Source organism: Coenobita brevimanus, chromosome 88 (genome assembly GCF_032717465.1).
Source record: "Coenobita brevimanus isolate Jiangsu-jjx chromosome 88, ASM3271746v2, whole genome shotgun sequence".
NCBI classification, from domain to species: domain Eukaryota; kingdom Metazoa; phylum Arthropoda; class Malacostraca; order Decapoda; family Coenobitidae; genus Coenobita; species Coenobita brevimanus.
The window spans coordinates 9,996,513-10,014,349 of NC_137041.1; the positions used below are offsets into that span (position 1 = coordinate 9,996,513).

The window sequence follows — 17,837 nt, forward strand, 5'->3', positions numbered from 1 at the left end:
AGACTGGCTTTGTAACTTAGCATTTGTAGTGCAATTCGAATGTCTCGCCTCTCATCAAGGATGGCCTGCGCTTTCATGGCGGTGAGACTTGGCTCGAGTGGCATCATGATGGTCTGCACAGGTGACGTGGACACACCGCGCCCGTAGGTAGTCATCACGGTGGGCCACATCGGATGTTTCGGTGCTTCTGGGGTCTTCTCTCTCTCCATGGCCTTACCCAACTTCTTGGACAGCCTTGGTGATAGATGGCCTACGGCAGACACAAACGCCTTCTTTGGAATCTTGACGAAGTGGTGCCCATGCCTATTAGTGTGAGGAGCTATTATAGCATCACTGGAGTCACAAGAATCTGACCTATAAGATGATGCAGATGAACCGCCATCGGTGGATTCAATGGAATCTTCCTTCTCCAAATAACAGCACTGACGAAAATCGGTGAACCCCCCATTCATTGTCATTCTACTTTTGGAGATAATCGGATCCTGGGCACCGACGAATGCTTTATATTTATGTCTTCTCGGACTGCTGACTCTCTTGATGGAGGCAGCGATTTCCTTGACAGGGGAAGGGCAAGGACTGGAAGAGGGGGACATCAGTGAGTTGAACATCTTGCTTCTTTGAGCAGGACTGTACCAGATGTATCGTGTCACCTGATCCGGCACTCACACTTCACTGTTCGGTCACTGCTGGGCTGTACGTGTAAAGGAATTTTATGCAACACTCAAGCACTCAAGCATGCACCAAAACTTCTCAGCTCTAATTAAACTGCTACTTCTTGATTGTCAGAATTTGTCTTGAAAACTGTTACTTTTTTCCGTTGTTGGGAGTCGAGGAATAGCTTAATTACTTCCACTGACGGGTTGTAAGTTCATTGGTGCAGATTACTTCCTTGAATATTTTAAACGTTATCAGTATGCTCCAGTGGAATATGGATGGTGTCCTGGTGTCTGTCGCTGAATCAGGTTGAACTTGCGTGAAGAATCTTTGGAAATTCAGGTTAAATATGGTAAACGGTTTTCGGTGAATCAAGATAAGACTGCGAGAACCTTCCTTGTTGTAGACAGGCTGTCGGAATACTACGATGAGACAAAGACAGGAACAAACAGGACAGGAAAGCAAAGCGGGAAGAGGCGGCGGGAGAAGTATCGCTGTGAGGGATGTTGGAAGCGGAGTGGTGAAGTGTGTGTGTGTGCGACAGTGAGAGACAGGTATGAGGGAGGGCGGACAGGGAACCAGGCAGATGAGAGGCTTCTAAGTCAGTGTATCCCATTTTTACCCAAAGGCAAGGACGGTCCGCACGTGTGTTTATGTTTCAGCTTATAGTAAGTTTTGTGGACGCCTTCGTAACGTTGCTAAAAGTGGGACAAAAACGAAGTGAGTCGTGAGGAGCTTCAGTCTGCAGCCTAACTTTGCAAAATGATGTTGCGTAAGGGTTCATACGCGACAGATTATATAGAAAAATGACATGAAGAGAGAGAGAGAGAGAGAGAGAGAGAGAGAGAGAGTGTTACGTAACATCTGTTCAAGGCACGGTTACTTACAAGACCACTTTCAGCTACAACGTATGTGTGGATTTAAATTACGTAACAATTGATCCCTTTCTAAACGATGACGTCTTTTCCAGTCTGTTCTTGCCACCACCAGATGATTCTATTCAGCTTAAGAAAGGGGAGTTTTAGGTTGGCCTCTCGAGTACGATTACGTGTAACATACATACATATATATATATATATATATATATATATATATATATATATATATATATATATATGTTATGCTAGGTGTTTTTAGGGCGGCTTCCCGTCCTAAGAACGCCTGGCTTAGTATCGAGTCCTTTTCAAGACCGGGGCTATACCACAAATATAGGAGGAACAGGGCATAAAAACTCAAGGCAACACCTACATGTTTATTAACAAATCTTACACAAGGGCAACAGTATGTATCACAATATTTCTGACTCATCAATTCTTGGGCTGCTGGCAGGGGTAATCGTTCCTCGCAGGATACGTGATAGACACAGTTCACAATTCAGGGTCGTACAGTTCACAGTATGAATCTGGGTGCCTCGGGATTATAATTTGTATACAGTCTCTAAGATTGGTGGCTCCTGGTCACGTGAGATTTATGTTCACCATTGTCACGATCAATGAGGGGTGCACTGACTTGATCTTGTTGCTGGGACAAAAAAGGGGGAAGAGGGGGAAGGGAGAATTTAGGTTGACATAGGTGTTCCTCAGATATTTGTTGTCAGTTAATAATGCTAGATTATGAAAAAATGTTGCATTCAGCCAATAATCACCAATCTCTCAAGCTCATCTTCGCCTCGATAAAAAAAAAAACGGAGTAGACAATAGATGTGTTAAGGTGTCCTGCCGAGTTTTTATGCCCTGTTCCTTTGTAAGTGTTCAATTTCCGGTCTAGAAAGAGGACCCCGCTCAGTCGCTGGTGTCTGTAGAACGAGAAGTCGGTCTAAAAACATCCAGCATAACAAAAAAGTTCAAAGGGCCGCTACAAGATGGGTACCAAGCTTAAGGGATCTAAGCTATGAAGAAAGACTAGAAAAACTGAATCTGCCTACACTACAGGAGAGAAGGAAAAAAGGAGACATGATTATGCTATATAAATGCATATCAGGGAAGGAGAAAATAGACATAAATGATTACATAACCTATGGGGATGCATCAGCAAGAGGACACTGCAAAAAACTGCATAAAAAGAGAGGCGATAAAGACGTAAGGAAATTTAGTTTCCCAAATAGGGCAGTTGATCAGTGGAATGCACTACCGAATGAAATAGTGTGTGCCAAGACAATTCATAAATTTAAGGATATGTACGATAAATATGGTTTAAGACACGGGACAGTACGAGCTTGACTCATTCCTGTAAAGATACAATTAGGTAAGAACACACACACACACACACACACACACACACACACACACACACACACACACACACACACACACACACACAGCCAGTTCTCAGGAAATGTTACATAAACCATTTAGAAATGTTAGTCACTGGTTAGACCAGTAATTTTCAGCAGAATTTGGGGGGGGGGGCCCTAGAACAAATGTTTATACCTCCGTACAACAAACTTAAAATTAAATTGAAGTGCTTAAGTTTGCAGACCATCCAATGTTTTTCAGTTTGATTCTACCTAGAAGTTGATGTGAGGCATGGATGTTTAATGATGGAGGTAGGTGTTTAAATAAAAGGTTTCATATTCTGCCAATCTAAACTTTCAACTCAAACTGTGAATTAATTTTAAATTTGGCTATTTTACATTTTGGTTGCACAATGCTGCACCTTTACCAAGATTGTTCTTTCATCCCTGCGGTAGAATTCAGGTTGAAATATAGCTCCCTGCCGTTATTCTTTTGGAATAAACAATCAATATCTAAGTACTATTATGATTAAGTTTATGATCAATTTGGATCAAATTTAGAAATATTCGATCAAACACATGTAGAATTGTTTGAATTTTCAACAAAACTACTCCAGGTTTTTCTTCCTTTTTCAAGTTCAGCCTTGTAAGCCCTCAATCTTAGTTGAAGTTTTGACAAATTAATATACAGAAAACATTGGGGGGGGTATAGCCCCCCTAGCCCCCCTCCCAGAAATTACGGCCCTGGGTTACATGAAAAGGGCTGACTCTACTGAACTCCCGGAATAACAGTCTCATAAAAAAAAAAACTTCGCAAAGATGCAGAACAACCTCCCCTGCTGACTTCAGAGGGGTCCTGGCGACCTCTGTACTAGAGGAACTGACACTGAGGCACGGAGGGATAGGGGGGTCGTATTTTAAGTAGATTTGGAAATTTTGTAATACGTCTTCCTCAGCTTCTTATTTTTTATATCATACATCACTATTCCCCTATGTTACTGATGCAAATTGCGTCGACATTAAAAAGCTATAACTTACAGCAGGATGTTAGCGTGTAATATGTCGAATAATTCGCTAACGAAGAGGTACTACGAACCCTCCTATACCATTAAATTTCTTTCTGAATTCTATATGGGAAAGGGGACAGCGAAGTGGGTGGGACAGACGGGGATGCTGTTGGGTGGTTGGAGTTAGGAGGGGGCTGTACACGCTGGGAAGATTGGTGTTATGAATAGAATTATATGGGTCTGGTGAAGATTAATTCAGGGTTTTCTCCGCACTGACCAGTGGCACAGGCAGATCTTAAATTACACGTTTCTCTCGACACAAATACAAGTTCTCAGTCTCCGAGAGCTGTGTCTGGTTTTGTCGCCTAGTTCCTGATCCTTCCTTCAGCGGTTGTAAACTTGTAGTAAATAAAGTCTGGTGGGACCTAAGAGATCTCCCCATCTCACAGCTAGCAGTCTTCGATCAATATTTTTTTTTTTTTTTTTTTTTTTTTTTTTCCGGGGGAGGGAGGAAGTACAAGGTAAAGCAAAAAGCAACAGATCTGTTGGTCCTTTCTTGGCTGCTTATTACAAGGAAGATTATAACTAACAAAGCTATTCTGTAAGTTAAGGACAAGCACAGACAAGTAGGATGGAAAGGAACAACAGTTACACTAAATGCACAACATGAGTGTGGCACCGGCTAGTGACCGAACTGCTCTGCACTTAGGAAGCAGACATGAGTAGATCCCTATTAGCCCACCTCTGGACTCAAAGCAGGTACAGATGGGGTAGGAGGTTAACTACCTTGATCGTCTGTGCTGTCATGAGGAAAACTTTGCCGACAGCCCACTGTACTCCACATACTCTACCTTGACCTAAAATTGCCATCTCTTCATCATGAATGCTGAGTTGTAGAAACAGATTAACAATAGAATATGGTAGTCAGGATGAAGTGTTACGTAAGTGATGCATTGCCATAGTACTATCATTTAGTGCCAGTGAGCTCCGTGAAATGAAACTGCAAAAGGACGAAATCTGGCCCAACTTAGGTGAGAAGCGTGTTCCAGCAATGTGCCCTACCTGTATTTTTCATGCCTCACCGAACGTTAGATCCTGTTACTGTTATCATTAAACACATCTGCAGTTTATTCTCTCGAGTAAGCAACAAAATGTGAAAAGATGAGCTCTAGAGAGGAATTTGGGTACTAAAACTTGGTTCATGGATATTGACTGAAATTCTTGGTACTAATAAAAGCAATTAAAATAGCAATTAATATGCTGTTAATGAAGATGAAAACGACGACGACGACGACGATCATGATGATGATGATGATGATGATGATGATGATGATGATGATGATAATAATGACGGTGAGTTAATGAAACAAAATAAAATGCATAAAGACTGATAAAAAAAATCTGCTCGAGAATACTGAAATGCTACATGTGGGACAGGCGTAAACGTGAGGTGAGGTGGACGATACAGTGATGATGATGATGATGAAGAAGTAGACAAAAAGAATTGCTCACTCCATTCAGAAGTGAAAGAAAGACAACACAGACAGTTGCATAGAGGTACCCGAGAATACATAGATGTGCTACATACATATGGGGTGGGTGTGGACGTGAAGCGAGGTGGATGAACAGAGAGGCTGAGGGAGACGAAGCCTTGAGAGGAAGCCAGAGAACCGCCAAGGCAACCAGGCGAGGTGACTGACTGGTTTGTAGGGCAATAGTTAGAAAATATTTTCAAACCACGGCACGAGTTTGCAATGTTTAATTTTTCATGACACACGTATCTGCCCCCAACCACTTGTTCATGATCAACACAATGAAGATATGACTGAAACTAATTATGCAAAAAAAAAAAAAAAATGTGTTGCATGGTATTAAACACGTATTTACCAATCATCTACTTGCCTATTTTCAATAAAGCGGTAGCAAATGAAGAGGCGACTTGCCCACTGTCCAGAGGGCTTGCACGGTGAACAAGCTGAAGGTCAACAGTGTTAGTGGTCTCGAGAAAGGAAACTGATTAAGTGATCAAGAGTGTATTTTATATGAAGTTGACAGGAGAGTAAGTGGTGGTCAGAGGAGCGGTCTGTTATCTAAAGAGATGGAAGATACTCGTAATTCTCAGTTTGAGGAAGGGACCAGTTTAATAAAACATTTTAATTATTCTCCACATGATCCACCAACATATTACAAAAATATTCCTACTAATACTATTACACCAATTCTGAATGAGACAGCCCTACCACTTAGAGTTTTCAGTAAGGATGATGGGTATATGTGCATAAAGGGTGACATGTAAAGGTGTGTGGTAGTGTAATGGGGTATAACGCCTAGGGTATAGCTGGATTTTCTTTCTAGACCGGAGCTTAGACAAATAAGAGAGAGGCAGGACACAAAAACTCAACGCAACAACCTTACATGTGTACTGCTAAATTCTACAGTGGAACGGGCAGAAGTCACAATTACAGTTATGCTGGACAATTATATTTCTCAGGCTTTGATATTGGGTGTTAGTATCGCACGGGATACTACTTAGGACAAGATCGGGTAAGGTGAATAGCACTTAGGGCAGTGAAGCTAAACACTACTATTTGGGAAAGTCTAGGTTCTGTATATTGGTGGAGTTTGTGGCACTATTTTCACTGCTGGTTTGTCTGTCGTGTCGTTAATTATTGCTCTTGCACTGGGGCCTCCGTATGATCTTAATGTGAGGCGGAGTCACTATATGGCAGAGTGTTCACTTGAGACAGACCCTTATTTCACTGCCTGGCCGCGTTCACTGTTTCTGTAATGCTAGGTGTAAGTAGGCTCGACTTCTCGTTCCTAAAACACCTAACGTGAAGCGGGGTCCTCTTTCGAGACCGGAGCTTAGTGCAATAAAGAGAGGCAGGACACAAAAACTCTAAGCAATCACCTTTACACATATATTACCACAGACACACCTATTGTCGCTCCGAAAGTGTCCCGGTAGAGACGCCCTATTGTCGCTCCCCTCCTCGTGAGACGGCCTATTGTCGCTCCGAAAGTGTCCCGGTAGAGACGGCCTATTGTCGCTCCCCTCCTCGTGAGACGGCCTATTGTCGCTCCGAAGGTGCCCCGGTAGAGACGGCCTATTGTCGCTCCCGCCCTCGTGAGACGGCCCACTGTCGCTCCGAAGGTGCACGGAAGGAGGCAAGGAGCGAGACGTCACCCCGGCAGGAGACAAGTGCCCAGGCCTCCCGTACCAGAGTGGCCCAGACAGGCCTCACAGCCTCCCCTGGCCTCCGCTCCCTACACCTGGCTCTGGAACAGACGCACCTGATGGGCCCCAGCGTAAGCCGATGCCGCAGCCCTCCCCTGTTGGCGCCCCTAGACGCTGGAGACCGCAGTCCGCAGTCTCTCCCGATCCTCCCCAGGACACCCGGGTGCGATCTCCATACGCCCCTACGACGACGTAAGGCTCCCATCTCCGGCCGAGACTTACACCAGAGGTTCCTGAAGCTATTTGGCCCCAGTCCCGAGGGCCATAACCCTGAGCCCAGCCCTGAAGCCACGGGTAGCCCGGGACGCGAGAGGACGCCCCTACGAGTTGTCCCGTGCCCTCTTGGCACGCCTCCCCTTTGTGGTGCCCCTAGCCCGGCAGGATTGCCGACAGCGTGTTCCCGCCCCTGCCCCCACGATGAATACGTGTGATGCTGCCCAGAAACAGTGCAAGTGATTTAGGTTAAGTGTGACTTTGCCTAGTGTAGTTTCGTGCAGTGACTTAATATAGTGAATATCGGGGCAAGTAAGATCACAGTGAGAGAATAAAGGACGAGTGTGCGAACCAAGATCTGATGAACTGTATTTATGAGTGACATCCCTTACATACAATTAGTAAGACTGTGCCGCCTGGAAATTCCTCCGTAGTAATACACCCCTACTGCTGTGAGCTCTAAAGAAGTAATACGAGAAGGTGTTAGTGATATTCCCCCACTCACGCTACCCGTAAATCCTGTACGACACTCTCTCGTCCCAATATCTAGTGTAAGAGTAAACCAAGAATAAAATCAATTACCAAAGCCCCTTCGCTATTGGAAAACGTGTAATCCTCATTGTTAATACTTGCCTCTCTCCAGTATTACCATAACTCCCTCCTAGCCTCACAAGTCACTCCCCGCACCCCCCCCCTTTCTCCCCCCCCCTTGTGAGACTCACTCCCCGCGCCTCACGCGCACACCTATAATCACTGTACCCTGAATACACTAGGTTTGATTGGTTGGCATTAATATCAGATAAGCAAGTATCCTCTCGTTTACATTATTTCTGATGCTTTTCTCACTGACTTTCCATATTCTGATAACTCACTGTTCTGCCCTTACTTCACTATGTCACGGACACTGTGCTTTCACTGTCACTCACATTTGGGACTGGGCGTAATGGCGGCCAGGTAAAAGGACGGCGGGAATGACAGCCTCACTACTGACGAGGCTGAGTTCCGCCGGGGGCCTCCGTATTCAGGGGCCACGGTATCACGCGTAGGGGCGTCCTCTCTCAGCCGGGGCTGCTGGTGGCGAAGGGTCCGGAACTTTCAGGGCTTGGGGCGGGAGTCTGGCCCTCTGGGCTGGGGCCGAACAGCTGCCTGAACCTCTTGCTCACGTGCTTGAAGGAGGACGAAGATCTCCGGCGTCGGGATGAAGGGATGTCCCACCCGTGGGTCCTGGTGGTGGTCTGGAGGTCCTGGGGGCTGCAGTCTCCAGCAGTTGGGGACGCCATCAGGAGTGGGCTGTAGCGCCGGCCTCCGTCGGGGTCCACCAGGCGGGTCCTCTCAAGAACCGGCTGTAGTGAGAAGAGCCCAGTGGTAGTTACAGGGCCTCTCCAATACTCCTCCGGGCTGGGGTCTCCCTCTGGGTCGTAGGTTTGTGGGCAGGAGTCACCACCTGACGGAGGAGTGGCTACCGGCCGTCGCTAAGGTCCGGCCACTGGCTGTGGCCTGGGGGACGAAGCGGCTACAGGCCGACTCAAGGGCACCTTCAGAGTGGCTACCGCCGGAGCGGCTGCAGGCCGTTTCCTGTAGGAGGGTTGAGTGGCTACCAGCCGTCTCAGGGATGCTGACTGGAGCTGAGTAATAGCTTCACCCTGTGGTTGTCAGTGGTCGGCTTGCCAGGAAGGTAGTCTCGCTTTCCTGCTATGGTGGTGGCGGGCGAGCTCCGGGTCATAGGGGCGTGTGGCCCAGGCGGACTTATGTCCCTGTCGCCCGGAGTCCAGTCGCTCTGTACATGCTCCTCTGTGGGCTCCTTCTGGGGGTGTTGGGTTGCCCTTGGTGATACTGTACTGCATTGGTTGGCAAAGGTGTGGGATATGAGGCGAGGCTTAGAGGGCAATGATGTTGCTGACAGCATCCTTGGCCTTACATCCCGGGGTTGGGCTGTCCGGTGTGGTCCGCAGCGCCCCCAATGGTGGCCTCCATTGCTACGCTACCACGTGTTCGAAACTAACCATATTAATCACCAGAGGGAGAAAAAAGTGATGTAATGGGGTATATAAAAGCTCGCATTGCTTAAAGGCTAAGTGGGGATCCTCTTTGGCTCAGTGGTAACATGCGCCCCTATGAAGCTCGAGGGCCCAGGATTTGATCTCGGCCACCAGTGATTAATTTGTTTAGTTTCAGTTCGGTCATTACAGTAGCAGCAGCAGTGGTATGAGAACAGCAGCCCTGATTTGTGTGACTGTGACATTCATCAACCACAGGCAAGCTAAGAGTTCTCCCTGAGTCATCCAGTAATTGGGGTTGGCCACTCTTAGGCCACCCCATTTTAAAAATCAAAGATATATCCTTGCACATACAGGCTCAAAGCAGAGTGGCAAGAATACTTTTCATTTAATCACAATCAACCAGCCTAGTATGATAGTGCCATATTAGCACAACTTCACAGACTACTGGGATGCCTAGACTTAGTATAAAGGAGTTTAAAGGAAAGCAAACGGCAACAAACAAGATGATCCTTTTGAGTCTGTTACAGAGAAGACAATGACTGAGATGTCTATTTCAGTGCAATGAAGATAAGGATAGCAAAGCAAGATGGATCCACCTTACAAAACTGTGCGATGCTGAAGAAGATAAACAGTGATTGGCACCGAAGTGATGGAATATTAATAATTTTTACTAATACATAAGCAAAAAGGCAGTCTAGGCAGAAGCTACCTCCCATGCAGGGAGACAGTGCTCTCCCAGGCTGTCCAAGGTCCTCCTTGCAGGATACATGGAAGGTTGGGGAGGTTTTGTTCCTGGGCCAAAGGTGCAGCTGCTCTTCCATGCCTGAGGTGCACAGTGCCACCATGGGCAGGATCATTTCCAGTGCCTACAGCAAAGGGAACCTTTGGAACATCCCACAGAGGTTGCTTAAACGCTGTTGATGGATGTGCTGGGCCAGGCATGACTGAGGCTGAGCAATAACAACTAATACATCAGTAAATTCTATACCTGTTTGCAGATGACACTGGTAAGGTTCCCACCACACTATATGATGCAATATATTGTGCTGACTTTTCCTTAGGACAAGCTACATAAGTCACCACATACTCTGAGCATTTGCCGCCATATGCTTGCTTACACAATAGAGGAAGCCTTAAAGTGACCTACTCGTTAGAGGGACAGGAAGAAGAGGAATGAGTAGAGCCAAGGATAAAATTACGTGAGAAGAATATCCTCCTTAAAATACAGCAATGTTCCACCTAAGGAGTCTAAGCACAATATAAAATGTTGTGCACAACATAAACTACCTGCAGAGGAAGAGATAAATACATCATTTAAAGTTAAAGATTAGTAAGTTCAAAAGAAACACTACATCATCATCATTTTGACCTTTTTTTCTCACCTCAGGATACGGAGAGGGAGGCTCCAGAAAACAATGCAAGAGAAAGGATGAAGGATGGAAAACTATCAACAGGATGCCCAGTGAAAAGGGCTAGACCGTCATTCACATATAATTCAGGTCTCCAGAATTATGATTTCACTGCACATGCCTAACCATCTGCACATCTTTTTACAGTATTTTTCTTCACAGACATGTTTCACACACACCAATATACTACACAGTGAGAGTGATAAGATGGAAATTGAGTGGAAATACCTATACCTACACCTCAAGCCATACACTGCAACCAAGCCTCAAAGAGAGAGACATGCTGACAGCACATAGCACCTGATAATCTCAGCACCTAAATGGTTTCTCAACCATAGCAGGTTTCCCAAAACAAGTCCACTGTAAGTTTACTCAAAAATACAAAACAAGAGGACACTCACTGTAACTGTCTTTTTTACACAAGTTGTTGTCTCTTATGGCACTTGAAATTGAGTCTCATTGGTCCAAATAATTCGTCCCTTGAAGACAATGTCTTTAAGATCTCTTCCAGCTAATCATCAGAAAATTTTATTCACTTCAGGAGAGATCTTTAATACTGAAAAGATTAATGAAGGCTCTTCTGAGCTATTAAAAAAAATTATAATACAGTAATAATCTGGCAGTGGCAAGATTATCAACTGCCAGTGTCACTCCACTGCATGATGATGGCTTCTTGCATCATTCTCTACACTTACCTATTGGCTGGTAGCCTGTTCCATCCAACATCATCAAATCTCTATTTTATCATTCCATACTGTTCTCTGTTTACATTTTTGTCACACTCCATCTCTGAGTTGCCACTCCATTACCCATGTTGCTCATCTGATATTTGTTCAATGAAAGACTGCCTGCCTGTCAACACTTTTTTTTTTTTTTTCAGTTGCAGTTACTTGTATATCCTTTACTTTTGTTCCCTAATCCAAAAAGCTCATTTTCTCTCTCCATGTGACAACCAACAAACTCCCCTCCATTCCCCTCTATGCATCTGAAAACTCCACAAAACCTGACACAAAGAAATGCAGACACTATGAGGCTGAACTATAGTATTCTTTTTCTGCCACAAAGCTATTGAAAATAAGCTGAAAATAGACAAAACCCACCATCAGGCTGATACAGATGAACTACAGTTACCTAGTTTGCATGTACACATTACTCATACAGTTTTACCTCATAGGGTCAATAGTAGCCATCACCATCATCATCTGTAGCTAATCATGTTATTTTTTTTTTCTTTTATTCCTCAGTAGTAGTAGCGTAGGTGGGGGCGCTCAACATCCACTCACTCGATTTATTGCTGCTCTAGGGTGTCTGCCCTTTCCTCTCCTCCATCATTCTTTCCTTCCATCCTCTTCTGTCTTTCTTTCCTTCATTCTTTCTTCATGCTTCTGCCTACGGGTGACTTTACCCTCCCTCTTCTGTCTTCCTTTCCTTCATTCTTTTCTCTTCCTTCTGTCTACAGATGACGCTGCACTGAGTGACAAGCCAAATGGTTTCCTGTACACCAGGAAACCATTTACTATGCTGGGTGGTAACCATATAACCAAATTTTTGCACCTGGTGGTTCAGTGGGTAATTACGGCCCTCCAGTCGCACTGAGCCGGTGAAAGTTTATATCCAAGGGGTGGTTTGGGTATATTGCTCAAGTAATGCCACTCAGGGATGAGTGAGGCTGGTCAATCTCATATTAAATGTCAGGACCAACTTGCCTAGCCCTGGGCTCCTACGCTTCTCATGGGACGATGTAGGATTGGATGTTGATGATGATGATGATGATGATTAGTAGTGGCAGAAAAGCAACCCCCATCTATCTGATCAAGGAGACCCATCAACCGCAGATGAGCAATTGCTCCTACAAGGCCATTCCATGCAGTGAGCTGATACATAATGAGGACTGCCTGTACATTCCAGGGCCATCTGTTGCCAACCAACATCATCCACCTACATTACACTGTGCTACATTAAATAATTACTGACAAGGGGAAAACATTTTTATTTCTTGCAATGACCCAAAAAAATGTTTATTTTTGTTTTCAAAAATGATGACAACAGCAGGGATACTGGGGAAGTATTCTTGAAAAAAAACACTACCCCCAGGGGGTGGAGGTATATGAGAGAGGGGGCTGTGAGTTTGGAACAGGGCAGTGAAATGGTGGGGGACAGGGTGACTTGGAGGCGATTTGTTTGTGGCCACCCCAAACGGGATTGAGGCGTCTGGCAATAGATAGATAGACAGATAGTTTGGTGTGCAAACCCATATGGTGATAAAGATTAAAATATTTTCCAATCAAAATTGCCGATTCGGTCCAAGATCGAGATCACATTCGGTGATTGCATGTTTGTATCTCAGTCAGCCGATGAGTGGTAAGCTCACCATGTGGTGTTAAATTCCTTGTTCATTTTCTTCTTTTTCTTCAGCTTTCTGATCTTCTTCTATCATATCCTCCACATTCTTGTCAACAACTGTCTAACCAACCATTCGTAGGGTTGTAGCTAGGAAAATACCACTACTGTGTCAATGTTATTATTATTGTCATTGTGTCAGTGTTATTACTTTGTGTACACTGTATGTTACTTATGCTGGTATACGTGGCCAACATTCCCGAATGCTCTTGAATATTGGAATAACTGCCACACAATATTGGAGAATTCAGACAAACTATGGTAAAAGTCCGGGGAATGGTATGTTTGGTTGGACTTTTGCGATTCCCGGACTTTTTGGAGTTCCCGGACTGCTCCCCCTCCCCCTTTTAGTCCGGGAAATGGAGGGTCAAGCATACTCCATGTTCCTAATGAACTTTAGGTCATTTTACAATATTTTAACAAGAAAATAAATACCGAAATGACAGCAAATTACAAAATATTCACAGTTTGTTTAACCATTATTTACAAGCCTGGCCGGATAAGTCATAAACTGTTCAGTACTGATGGTTAACAGAAAATACGGAAAATATACCTAAGTTAAATAAGGCATTAACAGTCATAAATATTTTCCACTGTAGCTTCCTCAAAAACTCTGGGATGTATGTCCTTTAAAATGTATATTCTAAAAGTATATAAAAACAGTACCTTCAAAACTTTCTTCTCCTATGATCCAAGTGACCACCTTTCTTCTTTCTGAACTTGGGCTTGGGATTTGACCCACTGGCAATAGCCTTAACTTCTTGTGCATTCTGAGAGTTTTTGCCATCCACCTCCATTTCTTCATCATTACCGTTTGTCTCCTCTTCCTCATTATCTTCTGGTAAACCAATGCGGCTGCAGAATCTCGAACGCACTGTTGAGAATGAATAAACTATCAGCAGTGAATTAAGAAAAGGTTCTTTGTTTTTGTTATACTGGAATTACACAATGTCTACTGTGTAAAATACACAGGAGTAATACTATGTACACAAAAATACCACATACTGTATGTTATTGTCAGTACAGTGTGCCCTTGTTTTACAATGACTGTGAAAAAATCTTTTGCATAATGATTTACTGTACATCAATTCAATAATAATGTAGGTACAGTGGGGATACGTGTTCGGCCAAGGGTAACCCACCCAATGAAATATTAAAGTTTTCAGGTCACCTAAACTGGCAGCTGCTTCACTTCACTGCACCTCACTTGCTGGTTACCACTAAAAATACATCTAAAAATAAGCTTCTAACTTACCCAAATACTGTAGGCAGTTGTTTCACTTCACTGCACCTCACTTACTGCTTAACTCCAAAAGCACACTACTGTTCTAACACTATCGTAACTGACTGTGACGAGTTCAAAGGCCATCTTGGAACAAACAAAATGGCTGTAAGTTTGCAAGTCAGCAATTGCATCAACCAGAAGAGTTCACTGAGGGATCATAATTATCATATAAGTGAAAATGCTATCCTATTTAGAAAAGAGGATCCTAACTTTTCCTCACCGTATAAGCGATTCATCACATACCGGTTCATTGTATAACGAGGGTCTGTTACAATAAAATACAGATTGTGTAACTCTATTAGCTCTAGTTGTTGTAACCTTAGGTACATCTGAAATGTGAACCCTGTAGACCGCTGGTTGAAGCTGCTCCACTCCTGTAGTCCACCATCCCCCTTTTAGAGGACAGCGAGAGGGCATTTGCATAACTGGTCATTGCAGCTGCCCAGCTATGCCAGTGTAATCACACAAATGGAATCCCCTCCAGCAAATATAGACTGTGTAAAATCATCTACCACTATACCACTTCTAACAAATATCCTAGCTTTCAGTACTTACCATTACTGGATTGGCGAATGTCCCAAACTTTAAAATTGCCTTCCTTATTGTCACCACCCATACAGAAGACGAAGGGAGCATCGGGGCAAGAGTCTAGACACTGAATAACGCCCAAAAGGGGGAGGTTTTCTTCAATGAAGCTTGGCTTCCCTTCCAAAATGTCCCACACCTTGATACTCTTATCCGAAGATACAGTAACCAAGCAGCCAGGACACTGAGGACTCATTCGTATTGCTGCAAGAAGAAGATTAAATTTGAGAAGTACTGTAAGTAATTTCACTCGATACATACCCTACTTTCTGTGTTGCCCCAAGGTTCACTTCATGGAAACCCTGCAGCATATAAATTTGGAGATTTGAACTAATGTGTAAGCACATTACATCTGCCATGACTAATGCCTCTTCCCACTAATATAATTAATGTCTCTGATGATTGTTATAACACTATTAAACTTGAAAGAAACTATCAAAACCATGAGGTGCTATGGGAGAGAAAAGATAAGTCCCGCACTTTAAAAAGCCAAGAAAATGCTGTTAAACTTGTAAGATCTCAAAAGTTCCAAAACTCCTTGGAATCTGTCTATCATAATTACAATCCCCTTGGTATGCATGACAAAACTGAGAGAAGCATGGCAAATACTGGTGACCATAGTTCTCATACTGAGAGATTAATCCAAGAAACAATTAGTGGTGAATGAATGCAAATGATAAATAAAAGAGGAGCTTGGGTCAGTTAATCAGAAACAAATGCAGTTCAGTTGTTTGTAGAGAGCATACAAAGAGTGTTTGATAGGGGGTGTTTGGTAAAGAGTATTTAATAATAAAGAAAGAAAAGCCTGGTGGGATGTGAAGGTTGAAAGAGCAGTGGAAGAAAAATGGAAGCATTTTTTTTTGAGGATGCAAGTATAGAGTTCACATGAAAGAAGAAATATAGAAATATAGTGAGTATTAAAAAAAAAAAAAAAAAAAAATACTGTTAAGACATTAATAAAAAAAGAAGGAAAAGTACCATCAATGATACACTTGGAATAAATAATAATGTACACTATCGTACTCTGAAATAAATACACTATTTTGAAGTGAAGCAAAAATGTTGGAGTAGAAAAAAAATGAAAACCTATGATAAAAAGCTTTCAGCCACACTCTGTAAAAATATATATATAAATAAATAAAATAATACTTGTAATATCTGGAGGAAATAACATAATGAAGATTATTGGTACTTACTGCAAAGGAGTGAGATGAAAACGGAAATGAGAGAAGTGACAGGAACTAGGGGAGTGAAGGATGGTGTGGGATGAGCAGTCAAGTGTGAATGTGAGATTCATGGGAAGAAACACAAGTGATGTGAACTTCAGAAGAGATGATGAGTGCAAAATATGGTAAAAAATGTGCAGCTTATTACAGTTCATTCATTCTAACCTGACAGATCCACAACTCCTTTCACCTCAAAACTGATGGCCATAAATAGTCTTATGGAATGAGTGATATGACCAGGACTGCAACCATGGGGACTCATTCCTACTTCATAGCCAAGGTTCATTAAAATTACTGTACTTTAACCACAACATATATTCATGTTGTGAGAAGGGTCAGCCTCTGTCAGGGAAAACAAACAAACAGTAGAAAGTGAAATGGAGGATGACATGGGAAAAAGCAGTCATGTGTGAATGTGAGAAACATGGGGAGAAGCAGAAGGGATGTAAGCTTACCTGTGCAGCTATCAGTATGAGCTTTCAAAGTCCACAGCGGCTTCTCCTGTCGAGCATCAATAGCAAACACTGTCCCCTGATCTGTGCTTGCCTGTGGGAAAATTATATTACTACTCAGTCATTATATGCACAGATATGACAACTGTAAATCATAACACAATTCTTTGCATTTCATCATCAACATGACCTTTTGTCACACCCAAAAATGGGACAAGGTAAGATTCACAAAAGAGCAAAAGAATGTACAAAAATATAAGAGCTAAAAACAGCATGCCTAATGAAATAGGTCAGACAATCATTCACACATCATTTGACTCTCTGGAATCCTAACTCCATCTCACAAGCCTAACCTCTGCACATATTTTTGGTATTTTTCTTCATACTGTACATGCATTTCATACACACCTCTCAGAGAGTCAATTCATGAACAATCATGAATCTGTTAAATTTCCTTTAATACAGAATAAATATATTAATTGGTTATTGAGTATTAACTAACCAATGTTGAGAGAGTAAATAAGTGAAATGATGCACAACCTGAACATGGAAAAGGATGGCTTCTACAGGCAAACCAAGGAAACACGAGATAAATTTGGGGTTAACAAAGTTCTTCTTGTCAACCAACAACCACTTACCAGACAGCTATGTGGCTCACTGGCCGTCACTTGCCATATTGCGCACTCAATCTCACCATCTAGTTTCCAGGTTTTGAAACTGTCATTGGTTCGGCAGTCAAATATCCTCACTTTCCTGAAAATGTAGTGCATGATTAAAATATCGATATATCTGTCAAATTAAGGGCAAATGATTTGGTGGGGGGTGCTCATCATCTACTCACTCAATGTAGTCCTGCTTTCAGGTGCCTGCCCTTTCCTCTCATCCTTCCTTCTTTCCATCCCTCCTCTTGTCTTTCTTTCCTTCATTCTTTCCTCTTCCTTCTGCCTATGGGTGACTCTACACTGAGTGACAAGCCAAATGGTTTTCTGTACATCAGGAAACCATTTACTCTGCTGACTGGTAACCATATAACCACATTATGGCACCTGGTGGTTTACTGGGCAATTAAGACACTCCAATCGGATTGAACTGGTGCAGGTTTATATTCAAGCGGTGTTTGGGGTTTATCACTCAC

At 43.2% G+C, this 17,837-nt stretch overlaps 1 protein-coding gene across 1 annotated transcript in view; it reads right to left on the bottom strand.

Moving 5' to 3' along the window:
• Positions 1–1,933: 1,933 nt before the first annotated feature.
• The window catches only part of nclb (PWP1 homolog no child left behind), a 32,729-nt gene continuing 16,825 nt past the window's right edge, over positions 1,934–17,837 (bottom strand). The window contains exons 9-13 of the mRNA XM_080281142.1: positions 17,341–17,455; positions 16,706–16,796; positions 14,995–15,228; positions 13,821–14,028; positions 1,934–2,449 (exon numbers count right to left, since the gene is read on the bottom strand). Of these exons, the coding sequence (XP_080137268.1) occupies positions 13,823–14,028; positions 14,995–15,228; positions 16,706–16,796; positions 17,341–17,455 (646 nt within the window). The 3' untranslated portion in view covers positions 1,934–2,449; positions 13,821–13,822. The remainder of the gene's footprint in view (positions 2,450–13,820; positions 14,029–14,994; positions 15,229–16,705; positions 16,797–17,340; positions 17,456–17,837) is intronic.